Source organism: Diachasmimorpha longicaudata, chromosome 8 (assembly GCF_034640455.1).
Source record: "Diachasmimorpha longicaudata isolate KC_UGA_2023 chromosome 8, iyDiaLong2, whole genome shotgun sequence".
Classification (NCBI taxonomy): Eukaryota; Metazoa; Arthropoda; class Insecta; order Hymenoptera; family Braconidae; genus Diachasmimorpha; species Diachasmimorpha longicaudata.
This window is the reverse complement of record NC_087232.1, coordinates 5,417,231-5,443,773: the sequence shown is the minus strand read 5'-3', so window position 1 is coordinate 5,443,773 and position 26,543 is coordinate 5,417,231. Positions and strand designations below refer to the sequence as shown.

The 26,543-nt window shown below is 38.3% G+C and overlaps 3 protein-coding genes across 5 annotated transcripts in view; 2 read left to right on the top strand and 1 right to left on the bottom strand.

The window, feature by feature from the left end:
• Positions 1-26,543, bottom strand: part of LOC135165388 (FK506-binding protein 2) — a 42,444-nt gene that overhangs the window by 13,686 nt on the left and 2,215 nt on the right. The gene's annotated exons all lie outside the window — the stretch shown is intronic.
• Positions 226-5,578, top strand: LOC135165384 (antichymotrypsin-2-like). 2 transcript variants are annotated; one of them, XM_064126646.1, is made up of 9 exons: positions 226-301; positions 1,084-1,145; positions 2,547-2,770; positions 2,835-3,029; positions 3,677-3,893; positions 3,977-4,191; positions 4,546-4,743; positions 4,819-4,957; positions 5,343-5,578. In XM_064126646.1, the coding sequence occupies exons 1-9, from the start codon at positions 276-278 to the stop codon at positions 5,468-5,470; spliced, it is 1,404 nt and encodes a 467-aa protein (XP_063982716.1). In that variant the 5' UTR covers positions 226-275; the 3' UTR covers positions 5,471-5,578. The 2 variants fall into 2 exon arrangements, with proteins under 2 accessions (XP_063982716.1, XP_063982718.1); XM_064126648.1 differs by having other exon boundaries at positions 250-817; positions 5,343-5,577.
• On the top strand, positions 7,010-8,134 carry LOC135165390 (uncharacterized). Its single transcript, XM_064126655.1, has 4 exons — positions 7,010-7,170; positions 7,368-7,493; positions 7,573-7,731; positions 7,792-8,134. The coding sequence occupies exons 1-4, from the start codon at positions 7,117-7,119 to the stop codon at positions 7,951-7,953; spliced, it is 501 nt and encodes a 166-aa protein (XP_063982725.1). The 5' UTR covers positions 7,010-7,116; the 3' UTR covers positions 7,954-8,134.

Sequence of the window (26,543 nt, the reverse complement as noted above, 5' to 3'; positions counted from 1 at the left end):
GCGCCATTTATTCGCATATGCACCTTAGAACACTCCAGTATTACCCTTGGAAACTTCCCTTCCCCGTTGGAAGCTTCCAAGCACCTCTGTTCGCGTGCTTGTCATTAACCTGCCACAACCCTTTACTCATTCTTCAGGAACTGTTTAGAGATAACACTGCAACTCGCAGTACCTCTTCTATCATTTTCAAAACCACTCGATTCACGTTGGGTTGAACTAGTGCGTGTTAGTGCATCAACGAGCAAACGCCTCCTCTTCCTCTTTGTGCAGCGGTGATGGCACCCATTGCCGAGCTTTCGTGGTGAACATTTTAGCTCTTGAAATCTTAAGCTGGTGCAGTCACATATAGTGAGCAAAAAAAAATCAGTGAATCAAAAGAAAAAATATTTTTTTAGATAGTGGCAAATATTTTTTAGAAAGAAATTAATTATTTATCATTTTGATGGTATTTGTGGTATTTTAAGATAATAAAGTTTTCGAAATAATTAACGATAAATCGAAGCAAACGAATTTGCACTGATTGAGGAAAATATTATGTTGGTACTATTGGAAGAAATATTTATTTGATTAGAACTCGTTATTTCTGTCAGTGTAGGTGGAATTATAACAATTCAAATGAATTGGAAATGAAGTTTGGGATAATTTAATCGGCAGATAAACAAGTTTTTTGTTATGATAGTTGTAGTGGTTGCTGTTTTGGAATTTCTGACGCAAGTGGCCTAAACAATTGGACTAAGTTATCGCTTAAATATTCGAGGCATTCCATTTTATTATAAGATAGTGAGCATTGCATCAGGTGTTAGGAACATCACTATAGGTAATTTAAGAAACATTTACCAGATCAGAATCTGATTATCATCTACTTGATTGCCCTCAGCGAAATCCGTCATTCGGCTGAAAGGGCCACTGATATTTGATTGTATTGATCTTATCTTACGTGTTTGGTCACGTACATTCCACATCATAAAGCAATGAGCAATACGCTATACACACTTATAATTAACCTTGCCTTATCATTTAACGTTTTTCATAATGAATTAAGTTCGTCACGAATCATATAAAGCATGAGAATTTTGTCGCAAGGCTCAGTCGAATTACGACATTGGTACTGGAGCAGCTCCACAGGTGCATTACCATGAAGATATGTGAGTGATTTCGCAATATAATATTTTGACTTGTGTAAGAAAGAATTGGGGTCATTGAAATTTAAATACCGAATTTTTTATCGTCATCGGAAATCCGATTTTATCGTTATAAAATCCTCAGTCAGTTTTTCGCTGAAGAATTCTTGAAACTGAATCATTTCTCTGTTCACTTCGAGTATTATCATCAGTATTATAAATTAAAACACTTGAAAAAATTAAAGTTGAACAAAAAATCCAGTTTATTTACTGTTATGTTTAAAATCAGTTATTCGATGATCAATAAAAAATATATATTCTATATTCAATGAGTGGCGGTTTTAAAAAATTTGTTGGATCTTCTCACCGAATGAGAATATGAAGATAGCAGCGATAATTGTTATTTTGATTTACTGGAATATTTCGTGGACATTTTAGTATAATAATTCAGGGAGAAATTTGAAAGTCACTGACAAAAAAAAATTGAAACTCATTCTTCAAATGAATGTAATCATTAATGATAATCGACGGTTCCCATTTTCAAAGAGCATTACCATAGCTATATTCGTTAATTTGATTTTTACACATGTTAGAAATTTGAATATTAGTTGATAAGAAATCTTACAAAATGGAATATAATTGAATAAACCAATAATACCAAAAAAGGAAAGAATGAAAATTGTATAAAGAAAGGATGAAAAGTTCATAATTGTACTGTTACGGATCAAGTTAATTATTCTAGCTTTTTTTGAAGGTCATTCCATTTTGCCATAACAGATTTTACTAGTCAAACAGTCTTTCATATAGTCGATAGGCCCACGTCACTGCGTATTCGGCTGTATTTAATGCACGATAATAACAGATGTTTTACTGAGATAGGCACATTACATAGTTCACATACAGTCTTCGGTGTTTTTTTCAGCATAAAAAGTCGTGAGTCAATAGGCGCATGACACGTACGCCTTTTTTCTGTTATCAAAAATTCCTACACCATTAGCAATATATGAAACTAATTTCCCCTTCGTTTAGTCAAATTGTCTTCGTTTGACATCAAGCCAATGCAACCAAGTCAATATATTTAATAAATTATATGTACGGGGTGACTTGTTCAATAAAAAGTCTTTAAAAATTTCGTGGATTCAGGAAAAAATTCCAATCATTCGACAAAAACTACGGAAAGTTCATCGAAAAAATGCGTAACTCCTCCGTAATTTTTACTAAATTTTTTTTTGACTGGCAGATTACGGAATAGGTACGTAAATTTACACAACTCCATGCGTGCTATTTACGGAACTATTAACCCTTCGTAATTTTCATCGGATCTTAAAAATCGCATTCGAAGTGAAACAAACTTTTTATTGATCCCACCTTCGAAATGTCCAAACTGTCTCCTTCAAATGATATACATTCATGTCCCTCAATTAGTTCTCCTTTTACTCGCCGTGATGGCTGTCCATGGATATGCGCAGCGGATAATATTCTCTCCCGAATGGGAAAAAAAGAGGCCAAACATCATCAGTCGATCTAACATACCAGATATGCCGAATAACTTCAAGTCTCCTTACCCCAGACGCTATAACAAGGTCGATTTTGTATCTCGTGAGAGAGTAGAACAAGCGATGAACATATTCGCAATAAACTTATACAAGGTAACTGACTGAATCTGTGAAATCCTGTTCATTTGATTAATTATTGACCTGATGTACGCCTCAGACTATGGACACAAAAGCTGGAAATTCCGTTGTTTCTCCATACAGTGCCTACCTGGCACTCGCAATGGCAACATATGGCGCCGCCGGAAAAACCAGACGAGAACTGTTGAACGTTTTGCGGTTACCAAAGGAAACCTCCCCCAATGTCATATCACAAACCAAACAATTTCTCGGAGAAGTACAGGACAGGTTTATGGTATGTAATAAATTGGAAATTGGGTCATTCTAAATTATTCAAAATTAGCAATTAATGTAGTAAGGACTTTGTAAAGTTTTAAATGTTTGGAAAAATTTTCATTCAAGAAGTACTGATTTATTCTACAAATATAGGAGAAGCCTAGAGATCACGCGACAAGAGTATACGTACAATAATTGATAACGTTCGAAGCCCCAATGCCCCCTGGCCTTTACGCTCTATCCAGTTATCCTCTTGGGTCTTTATTTTAGGCCCAACATCCGCTTATTCCCGACTCAATGCAAAACTTTTCCGCTTCATTAAGTATTCTAAATAGTTTTATTTATACACTCGAGAAGGCACAACCTTTGGTTCATAGGACACCCTGGGCCTGATAACTCCCATTCATGCGCGTCTATTTAGACCCAAAACAACAGAGCATAGACACCATACCCCAACCTTCTCAAAATTTCCACCCATAAAAATGTTTTTCGATTTCAAGTGGAAACACGAGAATGAAAGAAATACAAATCGCCCAAAGACCTAGTCAGTCTCCCCATAAATTAATTTTTGATTAACAGTTTGAAATATAAACTCCAATATAATAAATTTACTGTTGATTATAACAATGCAGAGAGTCTAATTTTACGTCTTGATTACTTTGAAAGTTCGCCGGACCAAAATTACCGTTCTACGTGACAGCGAACATGGTTATCGTAAACGATAGTATATCACTGAAGCCTGATTATCGAAATGTTGTTGAAAGCACATTCAAATCTTCATTGGTCAGCGCTAATTTTGGAAATCCACAACAGGCCGCAAATACTATAAATAACAAAATTAGTGAATTGTCACATAAGTTCGTAGAGAAAGTCGTTGACGAAGGTGAGTGATTGTGTCATTCATTCGACATCACAGACATCAAAATCCTAATTTAACGAATGAGATTTTTCTTTGTATAATTACAGAGGCATTCTCTGAGGACCCGTCGGTTCTCATCATGAACACTGTCTTCTTCTACGGATTATGGGAGAAACAATTTCCCGTGGAAGACACAACAGACCGTGACTTCTATGTGAATGACCAAATTGTCAAATCAGTACCGACTATGGCTATCGAGGAAGAGTTCGAAGTCGGAGAGCTTAGTCGCCTGGATGCTAAATTTGTCGTTCTTCCCTATAAGGTAATCGATTTTTCATTGATTCCTTTTTTTCGCGGGGTGGTAGCATTTAGCGCACCACCGGTTTCTCGAAATTTTCTACTCAAAATTATTAATATTTTTAAAACTCAAAAAGCACAATTTTTGTGCATGGAGAAAAATAATATTTTTGAGAATTATCACATTATAAAAACGACTAAGAAAATGTACGTGACGGTATCGCAATTTTTTACAGAAAATTTCGAAAAAATTCGGTATCAGTTGAACCTTTCATTAGTAGCCAACAAATTCAGTCTACATGCGTTCATAGAATGCTGCTTTATCACTAAAACTTATTGATAAAAGACATCGTTTTAATCTAGTCTTCCCTGTCAATAGAATACCCGTAATCCTGAGGATGCAGCCTACATGTACCTGATTCTACCAAATAAGAGGAATGGTCTAGCGACACTACAAAAGCAAATTAATTATGGGACGCTCAAGGAGTTACAGAAAACCCAATTGTACTCGACTACGATAATGCTGCCCAAATTCAAGATCGAGCAACAGTCATCGTTAACTCAAAATTTGATAAATGTATGATCAGAGTATAAATATGTTCCAGGGTGTATGCTTACGCATTCAGACATCATTTTTTTTTTTTCTGTTTAGATGGGTGTTGCGTGGGCTTTCTCAAAAGGGGCTAATTTCACGGGAATAACAGCTGACATGGATCTGTATATCTCAAGCGTGTCACAGCAAACATCCCTCACGGTTAATGAAGCAGGAACTCTAGGACAATCTACTACCAGTAAGTATTCTTAAGAAACATATATGAAGTGTCCGAAACTGCTGGTCTCCCTGTACCGTTTCTATTTGTTTAAATTAAAATTTTCGTTCTTTCATATTAGAAATATTGAATTCTAAACTATTGCGCCAGGATCTACAAAATTGTATTTTTCATAATCCTGGAAACGTATATCAATAATAATATCAATATATCTGGTAACGTATTATCAATTTGTTAACGGTATCTCGAGAAATTATTAACGAAATACGTAATATATTGAGTGTTACAAGAGAGGGCTCATGATATTTCTCAACACCGACTGGTTTTTAATTATGAAAAATGTAACTATCCATTTGTTTTATATGGTCCGTTTATGATTACTAACATATTCTTTACATTTAATCAGGTATCGGGTTCTCTTGGAGGATCGGGGGAGGCTCAATTTACAGGTTTGACCATCCCTTCCTAGTAATTGTTGCAACCAAAAAGGTCATCTTATTCACTGCCAATGTGGTAGATCCATCACAACTATAGTAATTATAAATGGGATGACAATTTGCTAAACGATAATGGATTGTCTTTAATGTTTGTAAATTGGACAAAATAAATAAGTGAATTGCAATCATCTCTGAGCATTTTTTCTTGGCCTATTGGAATCAGTCCATCGCGTGAAATTTTCATCTATTTGGTAATTAAAAAATTGATTGGATGTAGTAAGGTAGAATAGTACGAAAATGAACTCCTACCAACCGAATAGTAATCATTAGCCTCCGACAGCAAGTGAAAATATTTGTTAACATGTTGTTGAAATGTTTGTATGAAAACCTTCGTGAATTCTATTAATTAACTTCGTTATACCCGTTTGATTACTCTAGTTCCACAATGTCAACCACCAGTTTGTAGCAACAATAACATTAGCGCTATAAGCGATAAAGAAAATAAAAAAATCTGAATTGTCCGAAAACATTTCTCCCCATGAAAATAAATGATGTATCACTGTAATAACATTTTCAGTGGATTCAATGGCAAATAAATGTTTACTGATAGTGAATATTAAACGTGCGAAGGCGACGAATTATTTTCCCCCAGTGACACAAATTCAAAGTTGTCTGTACAGAGGGGGTGAATTGTGACATGGTGAATTGGCTTTTCCCTGGAAGTTGCAGGCACTAGCCATGTTGGGATTTCCCATGCGGTGTGTACGTTACCCTACGTTGTTCTATGAAATATGCAATCGGTTCTCTTGGAAAGCCGTCGTAACGGCCACCAACTCCCCCAACTCTAACGCAGAGTGTGCCAATGTTAAAGTCCCTCCCACTCAGCCCCCAACTTCCGCTTACCCCTCTTGGTTCATTCAATATATCCTCTTTTCTACAGTATCTAGTATACAGTTGACCCCCGTTATGACGGCATTTCTAATCTTGGCACGACAGCCATCCCCAGGGCCCCCACCGCGTGACAATCGAATTTGCGGAGGGCCATGTAGTTGATCGAGATCACAATCGTGCGGAGCATAAAAATGAGACGATCATGTTGAACGAACAACATATTAGGGGGTGGTGAAGGCGAATAGCGAGGGAATTTCAGGGTAATCGTATTTGAATATCGTCCAAGAAAGAAAATCTGATGAAAAAAAAAATCTACAAGTTAAAATTTTTCCTCCCCAATAGTAACTTTTTAATGGTATAAATTAAAGTCTTGATTTGTTTTTCATTAAATCGACTTATTACGATCTAGACGGAGAGAAGTATTGAGAGAAAATTACGGAAATTAAGTGCACTTTGTGATTACAAAAGTGACTAAGAAAATTTACGTGATGGTATCGCAATTTTTGAAACAAAAAATCCGCAAAAAGATTCCAAACGGATGAGTCATTTTTGTTAGTGCCCTCAGCGTAAACAATTCGGAAATGAACGATTCTCAACCTAATGGCAAAATGTCCTAGTTCGTGCTGCTAATACTCGTCAACGTCCTTCATTCCCTTATCTAATGTTTGATGTGCAGTTGACTTGCTGGCAAAGGAAAATAACTTATCGGACACTTTGGGGAGGGTGAAGTCTAGTCAATATGCTAGTAAATAGTTCTGGAATTTTTTTTTAGTCAGTTCAGTGGAACAACAGGAGTAGCCGACATCACGTCTTCTGGAGTTCCAAGTTTATCAGAAATTGGGATATTTCAAGATGATGATCATTTGGATCTTAGCAATCTGTGCATCTGTATCAGCTAAATCAGAAGTAAGAGTTCACAATCAGAGAAAAAAAAATGTTCATTTCGTTAACTATAAATTTTGAGGAAGGCGATAAGTAACTTCCATTCACCAGAATAATCTTCAGCACTTCGACACGAATACCTTTGATTTTTAAGTGTTAACAGATTAAACCTGTTCACATGGTTTTTTCCTGTATAAATTTCTTTTTATTCCCATGTCAAGCCTTTCAAGGTCACTGTCAAGTTGGACAGCCTACCCTATGAAGATTCTGAAGACAATGCTTACTTCAAATTCAGCCTCTACGACGTTGAAATCCTGCAGGATTTGGATAAGGACATAGGAGTGACGGTTTGTAGTTGAATCTCCCCGTCATTGTCAACTTCAATTCGGTCTGAATTTCATAATTAATTTTCTTTCGTCGAACCAGATCGACTACACCATATCCGAGAAAAATGGTGGAAAAGTGGCGAGTGAAAGTCGAGTGAGACTGTGTCCAGACTACGATGCTGATGAGCAAGACATCAGCGCCGTTGAATTATTCAAAGGTGCTTTGGACCTCCTGAACGAGCCATGTACAATAAAAAAGGTGAAAAATCCAAAAATTCATCCTAATAATCTCAAGCAACACATTTAAATGTTTTTTTAGCAAATTGTTACCCTCAAGCCGAAATTCGATAGTGAATTAGTGATTGAGAATCTTACGGGATCACCGTGCAACAAAATGTTCACCGCCAATGTGAAAGTATTCCCACCAGGATCAGCGAAGAAAATCGTGAAGATAAAATATATCATCACTCCTCAATGCTGAGAGACACCATCAAGACCCTGAAGCATTTTTTTCCCAACGTGTCCATCGTTCTTCAAAAAAAATGGAGAAACGTCAACTTTATCATTTTTTCCAGATGTTAAGAATGTTTTCTCAGAGTTCAATGTCAAGCTTCAAAGTCCAAACTAATATTTAAATAATAAAACATTGCAAAGTGCTCGCATACTCTCTGTCAGGTGGATTTTGAATGAAAGCTTTGATGCTCGAATATCAAAGCTGAAAAGCACTTCACTGGAAAGTTCTCGGATATCTTTAAAATCCTATCAATATTCAGTGAATCATCGAAATGGTTTGCGCTTACGAATATTTTCGACTTTTTCCTCAACTCAACATTAGAACCTGTTTTACGCGGCTTATTGATATGAACATCAACAAATATCGTGATGGTAATTGTTGGAAGAACAGTTTTGCGTACACTTAGTCATGCGATGAAAAACTTCCAATGGAATTATCCCTTACTTCCATGCATTTTTATTTATTTTTCCACCGAGAGAACACCTTGAAATAAATTCTACAACGTACTGTAAAAATAAAGCAAAGTTTTCAATTTGAAATTTTCACAGAAACGCATCGTTGTCCTCTTGACTTCTCGCAAATTTATGGGTGAAAACAGTATTTTTTCGCTGGGGCCATGATTTTTTTTAAACTCGTGGGAAAATTCCAAAAAAATTACTTTATCGTTCTATAAAAGTGTATCATGAGTCATTGTTATCTGACTTCTACCCCGACACATGGTAGACACTAATATACGGTGATCCAATTTCATTTCAAGTTACAGAAATTTTATCCTGAGGAATGTTATCCGCATAAAAATGCCTCAGAATAAAATTTTTCTATTCTAGAATAAAAATTATGCATGACATATAATTTTTTCCTAATTTTCGGGTAAAGGAAGAGAGTAGGGTAATTTCTATCTAAAATTTCTCCGTCAGTTTTTCAAAGTTTTATTGCTTCCAATATCTGTCAACCCCCACTCATTTCTAAAGGTCAAATTTTTTCTCTCCCCTGCGAATTATCCTCATTTTTACCATCTGAACATACCTCTCAACCATCTTCAAACATTGAACATCCTCGGAGAGTATATAGAGACGCTTGTAAGCGAAGCGAAAAGCTTTTTCTATCTCTATTTTCCTGAAGTGCTTGAGAACTCAGTTCAAAAACCAAAGGCAAGAGTAAGACGGCCATTTTTTTTCCAGTGCGTCCTTTAAAGACTCGCTAATTTCACAACTCGGAACTTCATATTCCGCTCGAACAGAGGCCCGAGTAGCCGGAAAACTTTTCAGAAATCCATTAACACACCCACCCCACCACTCTCCTCCATCTCTCGCCCCTCGACTCCTCCACCCCTCCCACTTCCTTCCTTATTCCATTCTTTTTCATCTAACCACCCTTACCCAGTCTCCTTATCTGAGCATTAATATCAACGCTGCGGCACTTAACCAAAATCTCTTTTGTGCTGAAGATGCCGATGTACAGGAGGTATTTCGACACACCTTACCATCATCTAGGGGTGGGTTTGAGGCTCTTGACGTGTATTCGCTCGATCGCTCCGGGGATAACCATTTTGTACCGGGACTATTACTGCTACCAGCCCTCCAAAGACTATCTGCACCACTTTACGGAAACTATTTCCCTTTCCCTCAGTCGGAGGCAATAAGCTCGTCAGATGAAATTAACTCTCCAACGGTTTACTATAGTTGTGGGTTTGTCGTTATTGACGGTAGAAGGGGGACTCATCCTTTTATCAAATGGCACTGATGCTGAGGGAGGGAAAATACTGCTGACTGTTTCGAGGGCTTCATTATGTACTCCATTTGAATCATCTATTCAATAAGTTTTGAGAGAGTCACGTGCCATATTCACGATAGCAACAAGTAAACATTGTAATCGTTTAAATTGAATTCTCGCGTCTTCACACGACGCGTGATTCGCACGACGGGAAATTATTGTTAAAAGCAATCCTTCACTGAGAAAAATTATTTAATCTGACAAATATATTTACCTGACATCAGCAAATCTACCCGAAACTTCCCATAAGACTAATGCTGATTAAATTTTCTTGTAATTAGTAAATATTCTTGACACAAGATATTTTTTTGCAGTGTTCACGTTGATAAATATAAAATAGAAGTAAAATGAATGAAATCTCGAAATCTAGGCAAGATAGCGAAATTTTCATTAATACATTTTTTGTAGAGTGAATCCAGTACTACAATAAATGTTCCTATAAAAAATTCTCTATCTCTATTAGATTCGAAGATATTGCCCAAAAAGTGGCCTCAGAGGTGGGTGAACTTATCTCGCTTTACCACTTGATGAAGTGATTGTATTGATACTTATCAATAAAAATGAAAAGTTAATGGGAAAAATAATTAATAAACGTAAGAAGTGGGCGGAGAACTTGACGTGCAAAATAACTGTCTTGTTCTGGTGACATGACCGCCCTGCAATTAACTCCCCCGAAATTAAGCGAGCGAAAATGTGGAACGAAATGCTCTCGCGGTTGCAGTACGTTGTATCCACCCCCTCTTCCGCCCCCACTTCTACTTCTGGTCCTCTCTACCACTTTAGCAGAAACGTATCTATGGCAGTGAATAGGGGGTATGGGTGTGCAACATTTTAGGTTAGGGTAACCCCTTTCCTATTCTCACAAACCTCGGGTAAATTCAACGAGGTATTCACTTCCGGCTTTGGCCACCTGACTCGGTTTGTTATATCTACGGTGCACTACGGGAGGGGATTAAATTTACGAGCATCCGGGTATTTCATTGATTCTTCAGAGAATGTGAATAAGTCGCTTCGAATTGGGACAAATTTATTTTACCTTTCCCCTATATTTCTTATTTTTCCCTTGATATTGCTACCTCCGAGATATATCGCTGCTTTGGAGTTTGTTTATCGACGGATGAATTGCATTTCCGGAGGGAGAAGTATACTTCAATGATGTCAATTTTATTTTCCCGTTCCAATTTTACGGAGAAAATCAGTTAATAAATTTCACCTATTACGTCACCAATACCCAAACGTATGAAAATTTTTAGATTGTAAAATGTTTTTTTGTTACTTAGAGTCAAAGTTCATTCGTTAATAATTAATGAATGTATATTCGACTACTTTTCTTTGACTTGACGTTCCCAATCGTCAATTATTACAACGAATATTCATTCGGCAAAAATTTAGGGAAATTACGGATTTTTTTGAAGCATGACGTAATTTGTATCGGAATGTTCTGTGAAAAATTACGCTACTGTCAATTAAATTTTTCTATTCCCTTCCGTAATCGATAAGCGAACTTGAGTACGATAATTATTACTGAATATTTCTCTTCGTGCACTATTTCGCTTTCATTAGCAAATGGTGGTTCGTATAACATCGTTCAAATCGAACTGTAACTGTATTGCTTATTACAATTGACGATTTCGAAAATCCAGTTATTCGGAAAAATATTCCCATAATACTTCCGTGAAATCTTACGATTTCAATTCCACTGAACCAAAAATCCCAACACAATCCTTTCCCGAATCCCGAGGGAATTCCCATTGAGATCTACTATTTGTCGAGTCTCGGTAGTTTGAATGCAGCAGTTCCCATCGACTTCTCCCTACGGCCATTGAACATCCATCATTAGTTGTGACTAATCAGTGAAAGCACCGAAGTAATCTGAGTAACTTGGTTGCAAAGTTCTTTGAACTTCTCTCCAATCTTTCGTAAAAACTTGAGTTATTCTGGAGTAACATTTCTGGATGCAGCACTCCACCCGTGGAAGTAAATATTTCATCGTGAAATGCACCCCATTTCTATGATATTACATTACAGGAAACAAGAAACTCGTTTGCAAAAGATTCTTCATGAACAGTAAGACCGACAAGTTGATAAGAGTATTGCAACGAGGTTCATTCAAGGCTCGTTAGATGTCATCGTAATCCAAATATAACGAGACACTAAAAAAAACGATTTTTAAAAATAATGAATAACCGCTTTAGAGGTATAAATCTTCAGTAAAATCGAAATTTTGAAATTCGTGTATTTTCTATGAATTTGATTCGGATATTTTATAGAATTTATAGAATTAAAGAATTAATAAAAGCTAATAAATATGCTCACGAATAAATAAATTGTAAAGACCTGATAAATTAATGACTGAGAAACCAATAAATAAAATAAATAAATAAAGTTGAAAAAGAATTACGGGAAAAACCGATTCAACTATTCATTAACCCACTCCCGACTAATCAGAGGGAAAAATTGTCAACATACGCGACACCTACGCAGTTATCGGCATATTTTTTATCCTTTTCCATCCTAATTGATCAATATAACAGATAATTCAAATCCCAACTGCGTGCGATTACGATATTTACTTTCAAAAGTAAAAAATCAACTGATTTTTCAATTCGTAAAATTTCCATCAGTCGAAATGGCTGCAACTTTTGCACGAACACTCGTTAACGTACCCTCACCTGGCGTCGTATGAGTTTTTTGATAGCGTGCACTTCAACTACCAATATCACCACCCACTTTTCTGCCCCAGTCACAATACCCTTTTTTCCTGTTTCAACTCTAAAAAAACGTAAATAACTCGTTTCCCCGAGTTTTATCCGTTGAATTTTATTTTTACAACTGCTCTTTCACACCGAAGGCCATTTTGTTTTATTATAAAAACAACGAGAATGATTAAGAATAAAAGTTTGAAAAAGAGTCGAGAAAAAGGAAAGTTACGGAATCGCGTGAAAAGAGAAACAATACTTGCTCGTAAATTGTTTTATGCTGAACCTCTGAGCTGACTTCGTGTTAGAGATTGCGGGTTCGCTCCTGAATACCGTATAGTACCGTATAGTTACCACCGAGTCAATATGCAAAGAGATAATATGTTTGCTGTGGGGCAGAAAGGAATAGCCTCTCTTTTCTCATCCCTCATGCGAAATTGGACTCGGGTTTTGGGTCGAAAACACCCCAGCATTTCGTGTCCCTCCTGTATGCACGATTTCCCTCGGAAACCCCGTGCATCAATCGATAGAATATAAAACAACTACAAATGGGGGAAGAACGATGAAATGTAAGGAATTTATATTAGAAATTTATCGAGATTTTTAAAGTCTCGTTCAATGGACATTCAACTTAGCGCCAATCAGCCGCAAAACAGAAGGCAGAAAGGGCCGGAACATAAAAAAATTCGAAATGCAACATACAGGTCATTAGATAACATCTAACAAATCACCGGCAATTAAAAAATATGCAAAAGACACTGTTAGAAAATCGGAAGTCAATTTTGAATTTTTTAGTAATCACTTGTCACCAGGCGATTCTCGTGTATTTTGTTGCCGAAACATAAACCGAAAATGGGCCGGTTTTCGTAAAACTGTTCCATCGAAAACTCAAACGATTTGAAATAAAAGGACCATCGAGAAAGATGGTGCAGCCGGTGCGTATGAAATTTCCATATTGGCACGCGAAAAGTGGCAGTGGCAGCCGATGCCAATGCCTGGTGGCGTCGACGACCGCGTCTTTTCTTCTCAGGCCTCCCACACCCCCCATTTTCCCTGAACCATTTGCAATTCCAAGGGCCCTTGTGGAATATATCTACCGAGATACGAGGACGTTGGTATAAAAATCTTTTCCCTCAAGGACCTCCTCACCCATCGAACAGGTAATTTTTCATTCAATAAAAAAATCCATTGATGAAAAAAAATATTTAATTAGCGACGAGTGGAATAACGAAAACATTGATTAAATTCCCTAAGCCAATGAGCGCCTCAATTTCATGACGATAAAGTTTCAAAATACAGGGAAATTACAATAAGTGGCGTTAGGTAGGGCATTGGCTCGTCAAACGATGTGGTGAAATCTGCTCGTTATCTCCAGAGGTAAGAGCCCTCCCTCCCCCTCTCCCCACACCACCACCACCCCCCATCCCAACCGAGTCAAGAGGGTTTTACAGAGGCCATTAATAGGACCAACGCTATTCGCCACTGGAGGATTCGCGTGAACTGAGAAATCCGTAACGTAGTCTCGTTAGTTGGGAATTAGTAAACGCGGGTGATAGAGTTTTGTCAAAGGGAATTAAAGCTGCTTGGTCCGATACACCATCATTCATTAATCGCAATCGCTTTGAGGGCACTCGCCCAATGATGGAAGGAAGAAGATAATCTCCATAGGATCATTCGACTGAAGTGGTGGTGGTCGATGCTAGTGAAAGGAAATATTCCTATGTAGAAGGATATAACTATGTGTGAGAATGTATGAATGGAAATGTTCAATGGAAGCTGCGTATTAAGAACGATAGTGACCATAGAGAGATCTAATAAGACCGGTATATACCGTATTCGAATATTTGACTGATCGCTGGTGTCGAACGGGCGCCGCCATGCGGTGGCGTCCCATAACTAACGAGAGAGGGACTATTTTGTTCTTTAGAGGAATTCCTCAGTGTTTATTGGTGAAAAATTAATATCTGGGGTCTGCCATGGGAGTGAACTTGTGGTTTGAATTTATGGAGTGAACCGCTGCATATTTTGGCACTCAAGGAAATTCATAGGTTAATATTATGCACGTATCCGGTAGTCGTGGTAGCACGTATCGGCTCGGAAACAAAGGATGTAAATTAATGTGGCTCTCGGGATAATAGCCGACAGCACATTTCCACTGGGAGGGGGTTAAGGGGTGAGGGGACATATCAACGAGTCTGCTCGCATCGATACTTCGGTTTATTAACCACCAACAATGAATATCAAACGGCAAGCGTGAACTATCGTACGGTGAATTTATTAATGATCATAAAAATTAAAAATTCGTTTGATTAAATTTTTCCACAGCGATAAAGCCCAATAATTAGTGAAATAGCACTGAACACTTGAGATTCTTCTTCTTTTTTAACGCCAAAGAAATTGAAAAGGGGGGAAAAATACTGGAGGACATCTCTCAATCGGCTACTCGTGCAACATACAACCCCGGGAAGTCAAAGCAAGGGAAAAAGGGTGGCCCACTTGTCGATGGAAAGTGTGCTAGAGTGGTTTGTGAATACCCAGGAGGGCTCAACAAAAGCTCTCATCCCCTTCTCACTTGCAGGCCACAATTGAGAATGAGTCTTGAGCGTTCAGCTTTAAGGGTCGGAATACTGGGCACAATAAATGAAAAAAAAAAAAAGAAATGGAGAAAAAAAACCTGAAAGAGGAAAACAAAATAAAAACGAGTCAACAGTTCGAATCGCACGATCACTGAATGAAATATCCCGGAGGGGTCTCCGCTGGCTATGAAATAGGGTGGTTGAAAGGGGGAGGGCGAGGGTGGAGATCAATCACGGACTTAATATTCCATGGGCTACAGAGATATTGCCGAATACCCGAAACGCCTGGAAATTCGTACCACGTCAATGCCCACGATGAAATATGCCAAACCCTTTTTTACCTCCCGTCCGTCATAAACCTCGGCAATTCTCCGAAACATAAAAACTAAAGTGACTGCCTGACACCGCGAATTTCCCCATCTAAAAATTGAATTAACAAAAATCCCCTGGCATCAATTGTCCACAATGTCACGATGAACTGTTGATCGACTTGACCAGAAATTTTCCGAAGTATCATAACACACGATATAAAAACCTCCACAACAATCAGAAAAATAACTTGACGACAAAAGGACAAATCTCCTTCACCAGAATTCCCAAAACGGTAGCAGCACACGTGAAAACTCTCTCCTGTTCCAGCAATACCGAGAGCAAACTCGACGTGCAGACCTTGCCAATTACGTTCTCTCCTTTCTCAAGGTCTCAATGACCTTCTTCAACAAGGAAATCGACGAATAACTTTCACCCAACTTTCACCTATGGAAACAACATACATATTTACGATCAATTTCGTTTGAAATTAACTGTCGAGGTTCAATGGCATTGTCCTGGAAGAAAGCCGTAATTTCGGGGTGACCTAAATCCCGAAAATTAAACTTTTACGATGAGCTCGTTTGAATGTTTATGGATAGCTACAGCACAGCGAAACGATGGCCATAAACTTCGATTCTCAGAGTTTACGTACCTCCAGGATCGTTATCCATGTAGCCATCCCTGATCAATTCGAAGAACGTCATCCACTGGATACGAAAAAAAATATATATATCCCTTATTACCAAAGGATTCAAGCATTAACATTCAGATGACAGTAATAAAGTTAAATTCCACCAGTGACGTTTATCTTCAGGGCGTAAAGCCATTCGAAGATGATGGAACCGAAAGAGTGAGGGAGGGGGAATGTGAACCGCCGGAGGACCAACAATTCGCGCTCGTCAGACTGTTAATAAACCGATTTTCCCCCGACTTCCGTAGTACTGTCGTCCTCGCTCATTCCACCCCAGATCCCTTGAACCTATTATATCATCCTCCTTTTACATCGTTCTTTACCCGTGTCTCCTTGGCTCAACCAAGGCGGCATCCTTGCCAATCAGTGTCTCGTCCTCTCAATACGTTTCCCCCTTTGATGGTAATAAAATCTCGTATCCTGGAAGCTAACAGCACAAGAGTTCACCTTCACGTCTTCACCAACTCGTACAACTGAGATGAAAAGAGCCTTCTGAACCATACAGGACCCTATCTCCTTGCTGTGCTTCACGTCATCGTATACATCTTCAGGTAGATTGCATTTTTTACTTCGATCCTCAGCATAAAAAACGACAGTGTCTAGTTCGTCTTCCCTTCTACCATCGTGTCATTCGAGGGATGAATTTGTCAGTTCGAACCTTCCGGGGAAGGAGCATAAATTATTTCTAACTGCGAACGTGCGACTCTGAGAAAAGCACTTCAGATTATTCGAGGATATTTGTCGTGTTGAACATCGAATACGTAGAAGATCTAGTGCTTTAACAAGTCGAAGCTACAAAGGTCATACACCAGGTGCCTTGAAAGCTCTTCCTTCGTCATCTGTATTTTACCGGGGATTCCCCTCCTTTCATCCTGCGATCTCCAGTGTCTCATCTTCCGAGATTTTAAGACATGATTGATGGAGCAGGTGACATTGTCTCCACCATGGGCCTGTCAGCGGGGATATTTCAACCTATGTAATGCTTCTTAGAATAAATTCCAGTGTTACCTTACTTAACCTGGAAGACTTTAATTAGTCTGTGCAGACAGAGCAGTCATTTGGTTGAATAACCCGGGGGAAAATGCAATCAGTCTTTCATCAATCACGATGTGCTGGTCCCAAAGATATTCACTTTCTGCTAATCATTAAGATAAAGAAAAATTATTATCAGTGAAAAGCTCGAATATTCCAATCTTCATCTCGTGTCCCTCCGACCTGTCGCTCGATTCCCTTTTGTGGCCGGTTATTTTATACCAATAAATAGAATTGACTATTTATTAATATTGATTTAACAGCTTCGAGCCAAATCCTTCAGATTTTTGAAATAATTTTATGATGTTCAACTCCGAATGGATAAAGCAAATCTCACGCTTTTACAAATCGAAGTTACGAAGTTTATACAGCAGGTGTCCGAAAAGCTTCAGTTCCTTCGCCCTCTCTATCGGACAGATTTTCCTCCCTTTCATTCCATGATATTCGGTGTCTCATCTCACGAGATTTTGAGGGATGATTTATGCGGAAAGTGGCATCATCTGCACGCCGCAGTTCGTCATCCCCGATATTCATGGTATTCACTTCCACTTGAAATCCTATTTCCCTATCTTCTTTTACTTCATCAGATATTCTTTAATTACTTCAATTAGTTTGGTTGCTCATCGAGAAACTCAATTCAGCGTTCATCAATTTTAATGTTCTTCAAGAGGCAGTTGGTCTCCAATAATCACCCACAGAAAGTTATACTAAACGAGACATAAGTATTGTCCTAGTCCTTGCGTTCTGGTGGTGGTTGGTTGTTGTATATTGATAAAGAAAATAGATTATTTAGGGCATCAACGAGCCCTAAAACGAGTGTTTCCGATTTTTCAAAGATATTTTTCGTGTACAACATCGAATGCATAGAGAGCGGATCTCACGATTTAATAAATCACATCTAGAAAGCTCATATAGCAGATGTCCTGAAAGCTCGACTTCTGTCATCATTTCTATTGGACAAGGAATTCTCCCCACTTTTCACTTTGTGAACTCCACTATCTTATCTTCCGAGATCTTGACGTATGATTAATATACGAAATGGTATCGTCTAGAAATCACAACTGGCCATCGTGAATATTTCATGCTATCCAATATCTCGTGATATAAATTTCCAATCTTCCTCTGCTTCACCTGAGAATCTTTAATTACGTCGTTTGATTGAATCACTCGGTGAGAAACTCAATCCACCCTTCATCAATTTTCATTTGCTCCAAGAGGCACTCGCTCTCCAATAATCACCAAGATATTCGGTAGAGGAAGTTATAATCAACGAAATCCAAATATTTCACCGATCCTCTATCCTCCCACCCCCCTTCACCCTTCCTCAGAGCGTCTTTTTATTCCTCAACAAGTATCTACTTCAGTGAGACTCGTTAGGAGTTCGTTAAGACCAGTAAAAAATGGACCTTCCGTCGCCCCTTTCTTATCACCGAAATTCTGAGACGAAGATAAAGGTGCAATTATCTCTTTGTTATCAGTACCGCGTTGTCTTTTCACTGGTTTTTTCCCTCGTCCATGAATTTTTCATCCTCATGTTTCCACTATTTTCGACTGATCATCGCGATTAATTCAAAATTATCATTTCCCGGGCGTATGAATGGCCCGAGATCGCCGCGTTATACGGTATTTTGAACTCAAGATTGATGGAGAGCCGGATGAAAAATGTATCGAGGATATCCCCGGGATATACTAAACGGACCATCATTGGGCTTTTAATAACGTTGGGTGATATTTTATCCCGACAAGTTCAATCGCCCATCGCTATATTTTTTTTTTCACACCGTCTCCCTCTTTTTTAAAACATAAATTGCCGGAGAGATAACGGATAAAGTCGCGGATCAGGCGCATTATCACCGAAATTGGGAGTTTCCATGGAAGGGGAGGTAATTGTGAAAGTCGAGAGTCACCGGAATGCGAACGTGAACTCATTACAAGAATTATAAATGGCCCATGTGGTCTCAATGACGTTAAAATATACTAATTTTCGAAAGCATAAATTTGTCGAGCGGTGAATTAAATTCAGTTATGAGACTTGACTTGTTCCGCGGGATGATGGGGCGGTGGAGATGGGGGTGAGGGGGAGAAATTAAATTTTATGACGAGAAGTCTATCGCATCTTGAAATTGAATATCCTTCACTTTTTCAAGGCATCTCGCACGCTCAGTGAATGAGGAATGAGACACAGTGGGAGAAAAACTGGTGAGGGAAAAATTATTTTCAAAATTCACTACTTTCACGGCGCGTTCAATCAGAGTGCAATGCCCGTGATCACGTGACACTTTGCCATCAGCTTTATTTTTATATTTATCTGGGATACTTGTGAATTATTAAGACGATATGGAATAATCCATAGTTACATGTCAATTATTCTGAGATTTTTAATTTTCGTGGTGGGAACCACATCAATAAAACAATGAATTGAATATATTATAAATTAATTGGGTTAATTAGATGTACGGTGAAAGCCATTTGATAATATTTGTCTGAAATGAATAGATTGTTTATTCAATATCATCAAATTGTCGTTCTTGAAGTGAGTAAAAAATATAAAATATTTTTATTTGACTAAAAGAACATTTTTCAAGTGAACACTTTGATGATTGATTGAACCCGGGAGGAAGAAATTTCTCTTCTGAAAACCCCTCGACCTTCAACATTTATCATATATTTCCCTCAAGTATCGCAACACATCAGCGATCCGAATGAGTGTTGCAGGGAAATCACAACGATTGAGTGCTCTGGATTTTTATTTTGAAAAATCCATTCCTCTAGTGACTACCCAACGAAGCTATCAGAAATCGTCCCAGATTTTCCAGACTCGAGATATAAAAGCAGCGGATGCCTCGAAAAAATTTGATTACACGGACGTTGATGATTATAACCGGAACATTTCTCTGGTTGATTGACATTGAATCAGATTAGTTATTGATCGATGGTGGAATGAATGAGGGAGTGAGGTCAGTAACACAATGAACTGTCGATTGACTTGAGATTGTTCTCAACGTACGGTTTATAAATATTTCAGATCATCCAATAATTCTTAATGACCCGACCTCGTTGGCGACAGTTTACATCGGACGCACAAATACATTGGTATTGAAATGTTGGTAAATTAAAATGCCCACAGATAGTTTGACATAAACCGGAAACGTGTTTTCATTTATTGTACGTGAATACATCTATGTTGGGTTTTGCATTGAAGTTCGATACGCGCTGGACCGAGTGGATGACAATGTGCTAGAGGTGGAATATAGCGGGTAAAAACAGGCCACAGAGGGGTATCCTGTTGGGGGGATATGACGGATAGTGGACTGTCATGTATGTCGTAACAAATCGAAGTTGCTTTTCAAAAATTCTCCAGTTGGCAGCCAACGATGGTTATAAAAACCCACCTCCTGGGAAAATTTAGTTCAGACTATTTTTCATATCTTCACTGGACGTTTGATAAACTTCAAGGAAAATGGGAAAAATGGGGGGAGGGAGAAAGAGATTGAGTGGAATATAGTTTTATGCGGGAGGTTTTCAAAATTAGAGAAATACGCACTGATAGAGTGGTTTTAACATTTACAGTGATTCGTTGAAAATTAACGAATTATAGTAATAGCTGGGGCGCCGTTTGATGCAAAGAAATTGTTTCGCCTTTATAACACTATATTAAATGGAGCTATTCATTTGTAAAATAGTGCATCATTTTTTATGAAGCGTTAAACATCCGTTTTCTTATGTCCCGTGATAAAAAATTCGGATTTCAGTCGTTGATTGCAATAGATATGTTAATTTTTAGACAAGACTAAGGGGTAAATACTGAGTGATAGTGAAAGTACATTTCTAAATAAATTTAAATAATCTACTAATTTATGGTGGGGGTTTTTAATTCGCAGCATTGAAATATACAGTGGAATTATTGTTTTTTTTTAATTTTTCACGTGAGTAAGTTTTCTTGAAAATAAAGAGAAAATTTCTCATTTATTTTCATAGCATACATACGAGACCCGACGCATAAAATTGTCACCAGAGTCTAAATATTTGAAGTGGTCACGAGTGGAATTTCGAGTAAGCTTGGAGTGGGCAAACCCCGTTGAACCCTTTTCCACTAGAATATGTAACGCAGGACGGTGTCCCCCTACATGGCAGGTAAATTATTTCGGTGCAAGTTGAGGAGTAACACATGTGGTATTCCGGAAGGGTTTTCGATGTGTAAATAAACACTTCGACATCGATATTTATTGAATTTTGGATGACAGAATTTTAGGGGCGAAACTTTTACGACTTCATTTCAACCGAATTACCGAACTCTTCCCCTTAATTTATTGTATACACGAACAGAAATTTACGATGAAAATTACCCTACCGTTACATGAGAATATACCATGAGCAATCGGTCCCTCACTTCAATCCCGAAATTTCCTAAAAATTAGTACGTAAGGATTAATTTATATTCTAGTCTCGAGAAATTTTACTCCGACATCGTGTGTTTTACCCTTCCAGTCCAGTCATTTTCATGCAGACAACACGAAAAACTCTGGAACGATCGGTAAAGTTTATTCTACCGATACAGTAAATTTTTTCTTTATCAGAATAAAAAATTTCGATAATCTAAAATAAAATTTGCCCATCGCATATTAATTTTTATTGAGTACCAGGATAGAAGGGAGGTAACGATGACCTATGAAACCCTTTCCCAAAACGTCAGGGGATTTTTTATCGAGAATTTCCCCCCGTGTAATTTTAACAGCCAAAGTAAACTGTTTCAGCCGATGGAAAAAAAATTCTTCACGTGAAAAAAAAAAATATACAAAACGTGAATGTGGAAGCGTGTGAAAAGGTTCAACTTGAACAAGGGGTCAACGCACACCTCCCACCAAGAGTAAGGAAAAATAGCCGCTGAGTTTGCTCCCTCAGGATATTCACCCTTTTCAATCTCTCCTCTATAGATCCGGGGCATAATGCAATTCCATGCAACTCGTCGATCCTGTGGAATTTGCTTTCCATGCAATTCTATACATCCGCCCACACGCCCTCCCCCCCCCCTCCGCCCATCGTGTACATGAGGGGAATTCCACGGGAATCCGGGATTTCGATCTGCTTTGAATGCCTTTTAAAAATAAAGAGGGATCAATTAAATAAATAAAAAACGATTGTTTTTGTTTTGCAGGGAATCGAACTAGTGATTTTTTTTTCTCCCTAAATCTCGAGCTGTTCAATTTCAGAGGGATTTCGAGGCACTGCAATAATTGGATATTGGAGTAAATAAACTTCTTCGATTTTCACATCGTCACAGACAGTGGGGAAAAAATGAAAGAGAGATAAGACAATTTGTGAGCCTCATAACACGAGTTATAAACTCATTTAGACATTCTCATCACTTCCAACTGAACTGGCAATTGCAATTCAAGCGCATATTTCGAGAGATGGTATCTGCCAGGGAGTTCAACATGACAGGGGTGTTAGTTACTTGAGCTCATGCCCAAGGGTATCACACAAGTTTTCGAAACAACTTGTCAAGTTAATAAATCAGTAAATGAACATGAAGGTGATGTTTCAGAATTTATAAAAACACTTAATTTGATAAACTTATCCCATTTTCAGAATGATAATCCAAAAATTTAACTTTCATTTGATTACTTCGAATTGACAATTAATTTTTTAACTCTCATCAGTAACTTCTTTCTTAAAAGAATTGTAGAAAATATTCTGAGGCTTAAGAAAATTGTTTAGTTCACTTGAATGAAGTTTTTTTAAAATTAGAGATAATTAGTCTGAAAAAAAAAAACAAATTGAAGCAAATTTTGCTCTTCTGCGAGGGGAAGTGAGTTATACTCGAATAAACCAGGTACTGAAGGGCTTAGGGTGGATTTTTCAATATTTTGATAAATCAAAAATAGTTCTCCGAATTTCCAAAGATCATCAAAATCAATTTATCTCCACATAAAGGAATCTGGTATGGGTACTCATCACCAGCATTCCTCAGTCCGTCATCACCTCTCCTAAATAGATTGCAGTTAGTGTTTCAACGTTAATCCTGTTTTGTAGTAGCTATGAAACCCATCGGCGGGTTCTATCATCATGTAACGCATAATCGATTCGTCCACGTCAACAGTTTATATCCCACGGGCTTACACAGAATGATGGCTGTTGAGAACAAACTCCCGTAACAACTGGTGCTAGAGAGTTTCATCAGAGGTATTCCAGTTGGTACGTGGCAGAGAGCTAGTTTCGTGGAAATTGTTCAGCGGTATACGTGGTAACATCTTTCATTTGATGAAACATTTCTCACGAAATTCCAGTAATGTTGTAAAATATCACGAGCCTTAAAATCCCTCATCCTGAATCGAACGAAAATACTTCATCATCAGTCGAAAGTAACCCGAAACATCAACAATAATCAGCTAATATCCAACAACTAATCCGTCAACTCTCGTTCTGAATTAAAAAAAAAAAATCCCAATTAGAGGATGAAAATGCAATTCCTCACAATTTGTTTTCCAAATAATTCTTTTGTTCCATTTTGGCGAGACTTAACGAGGCAAATGCTGGAAGAATGGGCCATTGCGACTTCCGTTTACCTAGGGAAGCGTGAGAGAGCCCCTCTAATTAAATCAAGTGCAACATTGTAGTTGAGAGAGAAAAAAAAATGAGAATAGACTGGGGTGTAAACGCTCCCACTGCTTTCTCACTCGAAACCTCATATTCCCGGTCTTAATCATCTCTTTGCCTTAATTGAATCGTTCAGTGTCTCCCCACTACGTCGAGTCTGAAGGTAATTTGGATCGAACCAATCACGTCAGATTAAATTCTACGGAGTGTCTCAGCGAGATGAACGAAACGGTGGACGAGTGACTTCGGGTTGACTTCGTTAGAAATTTTTTTTTTTTATGGAGAGAAAAAATGCAATTACTCGGGGGAATAATGAATTTTCTCGGATTCACCGACGATTCAATTATCATATCAATGCCTTTGACACTTCAATTTCTCTGATAATTCAGAATATCACGGACTATTCAATGATGATACTTATCCAGTTATTTATTAGTTCAGCTAATGTCGTCTGAATGACCAAATGTTGGACAGGTTTGGGTATTTGAGTGGTCCCAGAGTGGTCACAATTAACGGCAGATCGGATACAGGTGAATGGCGCTGTAATGGAACCGTATCATCAGCGCATTTGAACAGTGAACCAGGGGATTGGCCCTTTGGCCCATCGACCTCATTTCTCCAGCCAACAGAGTAATTAGTCGCCCTCTGTCAGTAACTTCCCCCACTGGTGACCCCGAAAAAAAAAAATTGGATATTGAATTTCATATTGGGAGGAATGTATTTTCACTCTAGGGGTCATCGAGCGTTTCATCGCGTGTTGAATTGAATGGTTATTTTTAAATGACATTTTCAAGTTGTCCAGAACTTGGTAAAAATTGAACTGTCAGGGGACTGATGGCACGTCTATCAAAGCGTATCGTGCACTTCATTCAATTATTTGGATGTTCAAATTTTGACCATATGTCGGGCCATATTATGACGTATTATGAGGTCGTGGATATTCTAGCATGTGAAATTGAGCTACTATGAGTTTCTGTCTGCGTTATTATTTCAATACGAAATTTAATAGTCGTGTATTTTGCAGGCTCAATGGTTTCTGATGGAATTTCATTAATTTGGGTCGAATTTGGCTAAGCTTTCGAGTCTCATCGGATGTATAATGATTACATCATTGAATGTATAATGATTACATATGTATTCAACCTTTATTTCCTTCAGAAAATAAAATGATTCATTTGATTTTTCTGGTTTATTCCAAGAATACTCCGGTTACCAATAAGTTTCAGTTATCAGTTAAATTAAAAATCATTTAAATCCGCACACCCTCTCAACCCCACACGAAGAGAACAATTCCTGAAAAATGACGTGCCTGTTCCCCAATCTGCCAGCAAAAAAAATATTCCGTCAAAATGACGAAACATTACACCCTTTTTCACTGAACCTTCATTAAAAATCCCAAAACATTCCACAAAAAGTATAAAACATTCAAAAATGCGTAACTATTCCGTCTCCCCGCAAGGGCCTCCCCCTTTGAACTCAATTCGAATACCTTGAAAACCACGATATGTGTACATCCCAACGAATTAATTCCTCAACCCCGCGATTCAACATTGAAATTTCAATTAACGTATCTCATGAGGAGGAATAAACCGCAGTTACGTGGGACTAGTTGGGGCCAGATCATTGTCGCAGTTGGAGAACAACATACCCATATACATTCGATGTTGCTTCTCCTTTGCCTCGATTGTGTACATGCAATAGCTACTCATGCAACAGACCAAAGGGGACACTGGCTGAAAAGGTGGTGCATGGGCGGCGGGTGGGTAGGGGGCGGGGCGGGGGGGGGGATGAGGCAAAGAGGTGAACCTCGTCGGTAACTGAGATAACGGCTAACCATAGACACGAACGAGGCCCAGACCTGGACCTACAGCTTGCTCAGCGATAACGCTATCGAGTCCCCCTTCCCGCTTCCACCCCACCCCCGCCCCTTCCCCCAATTCCCCGTACTGTCTCTTCTCATCTTCACTACAGATTCTCTCCTTCTAGCATCGCTTGGACCCCCCTCTCTCAACGGGGCGTTATCGTTCTACCGGTAATTCGAGACTCCAGAATAGACGACCTCTCCGACACGCTCCTCAAGAGCCCGGGTTAAAAGATCGTATTTTTTTTTTTTTCGGTTGAGAGGGAAATGCTTTTATCAGATCAATTTCCAAGCTCAATTAGAAAATCATGTTGTTTTTTTTTTATGAGTTTGCTTTTTGGTATTCGTGGGCGCGCGATAAGACCGGAGAGGGGAGTTAAACGGAATTTTTAGGCGCTTTTTGTGGGAATTTTATGCAACGGTTTTGAACTATTTTTAAATCCTCGCCTCCTACCCCCTCGGGGTTATGGGTTTGTTTAACATTATTCTGGGTGCAGAGGGTGAGTTTTTTTTTGTAGATTAAAAAGTACAGCTCCAGTTATTTTCATCCCGATAATGGAAAGAGGTTTTCATCGTCGTGTTAAAGTAAAAATATTTTTAATTAACTCAGTAGAGGCTTGACGGGGTATCCACGAGTCGTGAAATCAATCATCCTTCATGAAGGAGTTGAGAGGGAAATGCTGTTATCAGATAAACTCGGGAGCTCAATTAGAAACTCGTATTGTTTTTTTATACTAGGAGTATCGAGGGGCGCATTAACTCGAGTTTTTAGTCTTTTTTGGTGGGAATTTTGTGGAAAGATTCTATTATTTTTATCCCCGAGTTTGCGCTGTTGTTCAACATTCTTCGGGTGATCAACAAAAATGTAACCGGGCCCTTTGAATTATAAAATGCAGCTACGAGTTGACAAGATGAGAAATAGGGAAATCTCCATGAATTGAAGAATGAAAAATCAATGCAGTTGATCGGAGAAGTTTTCGATGGCTGTGTTAACCTCAGGACAATAGAAATCAACT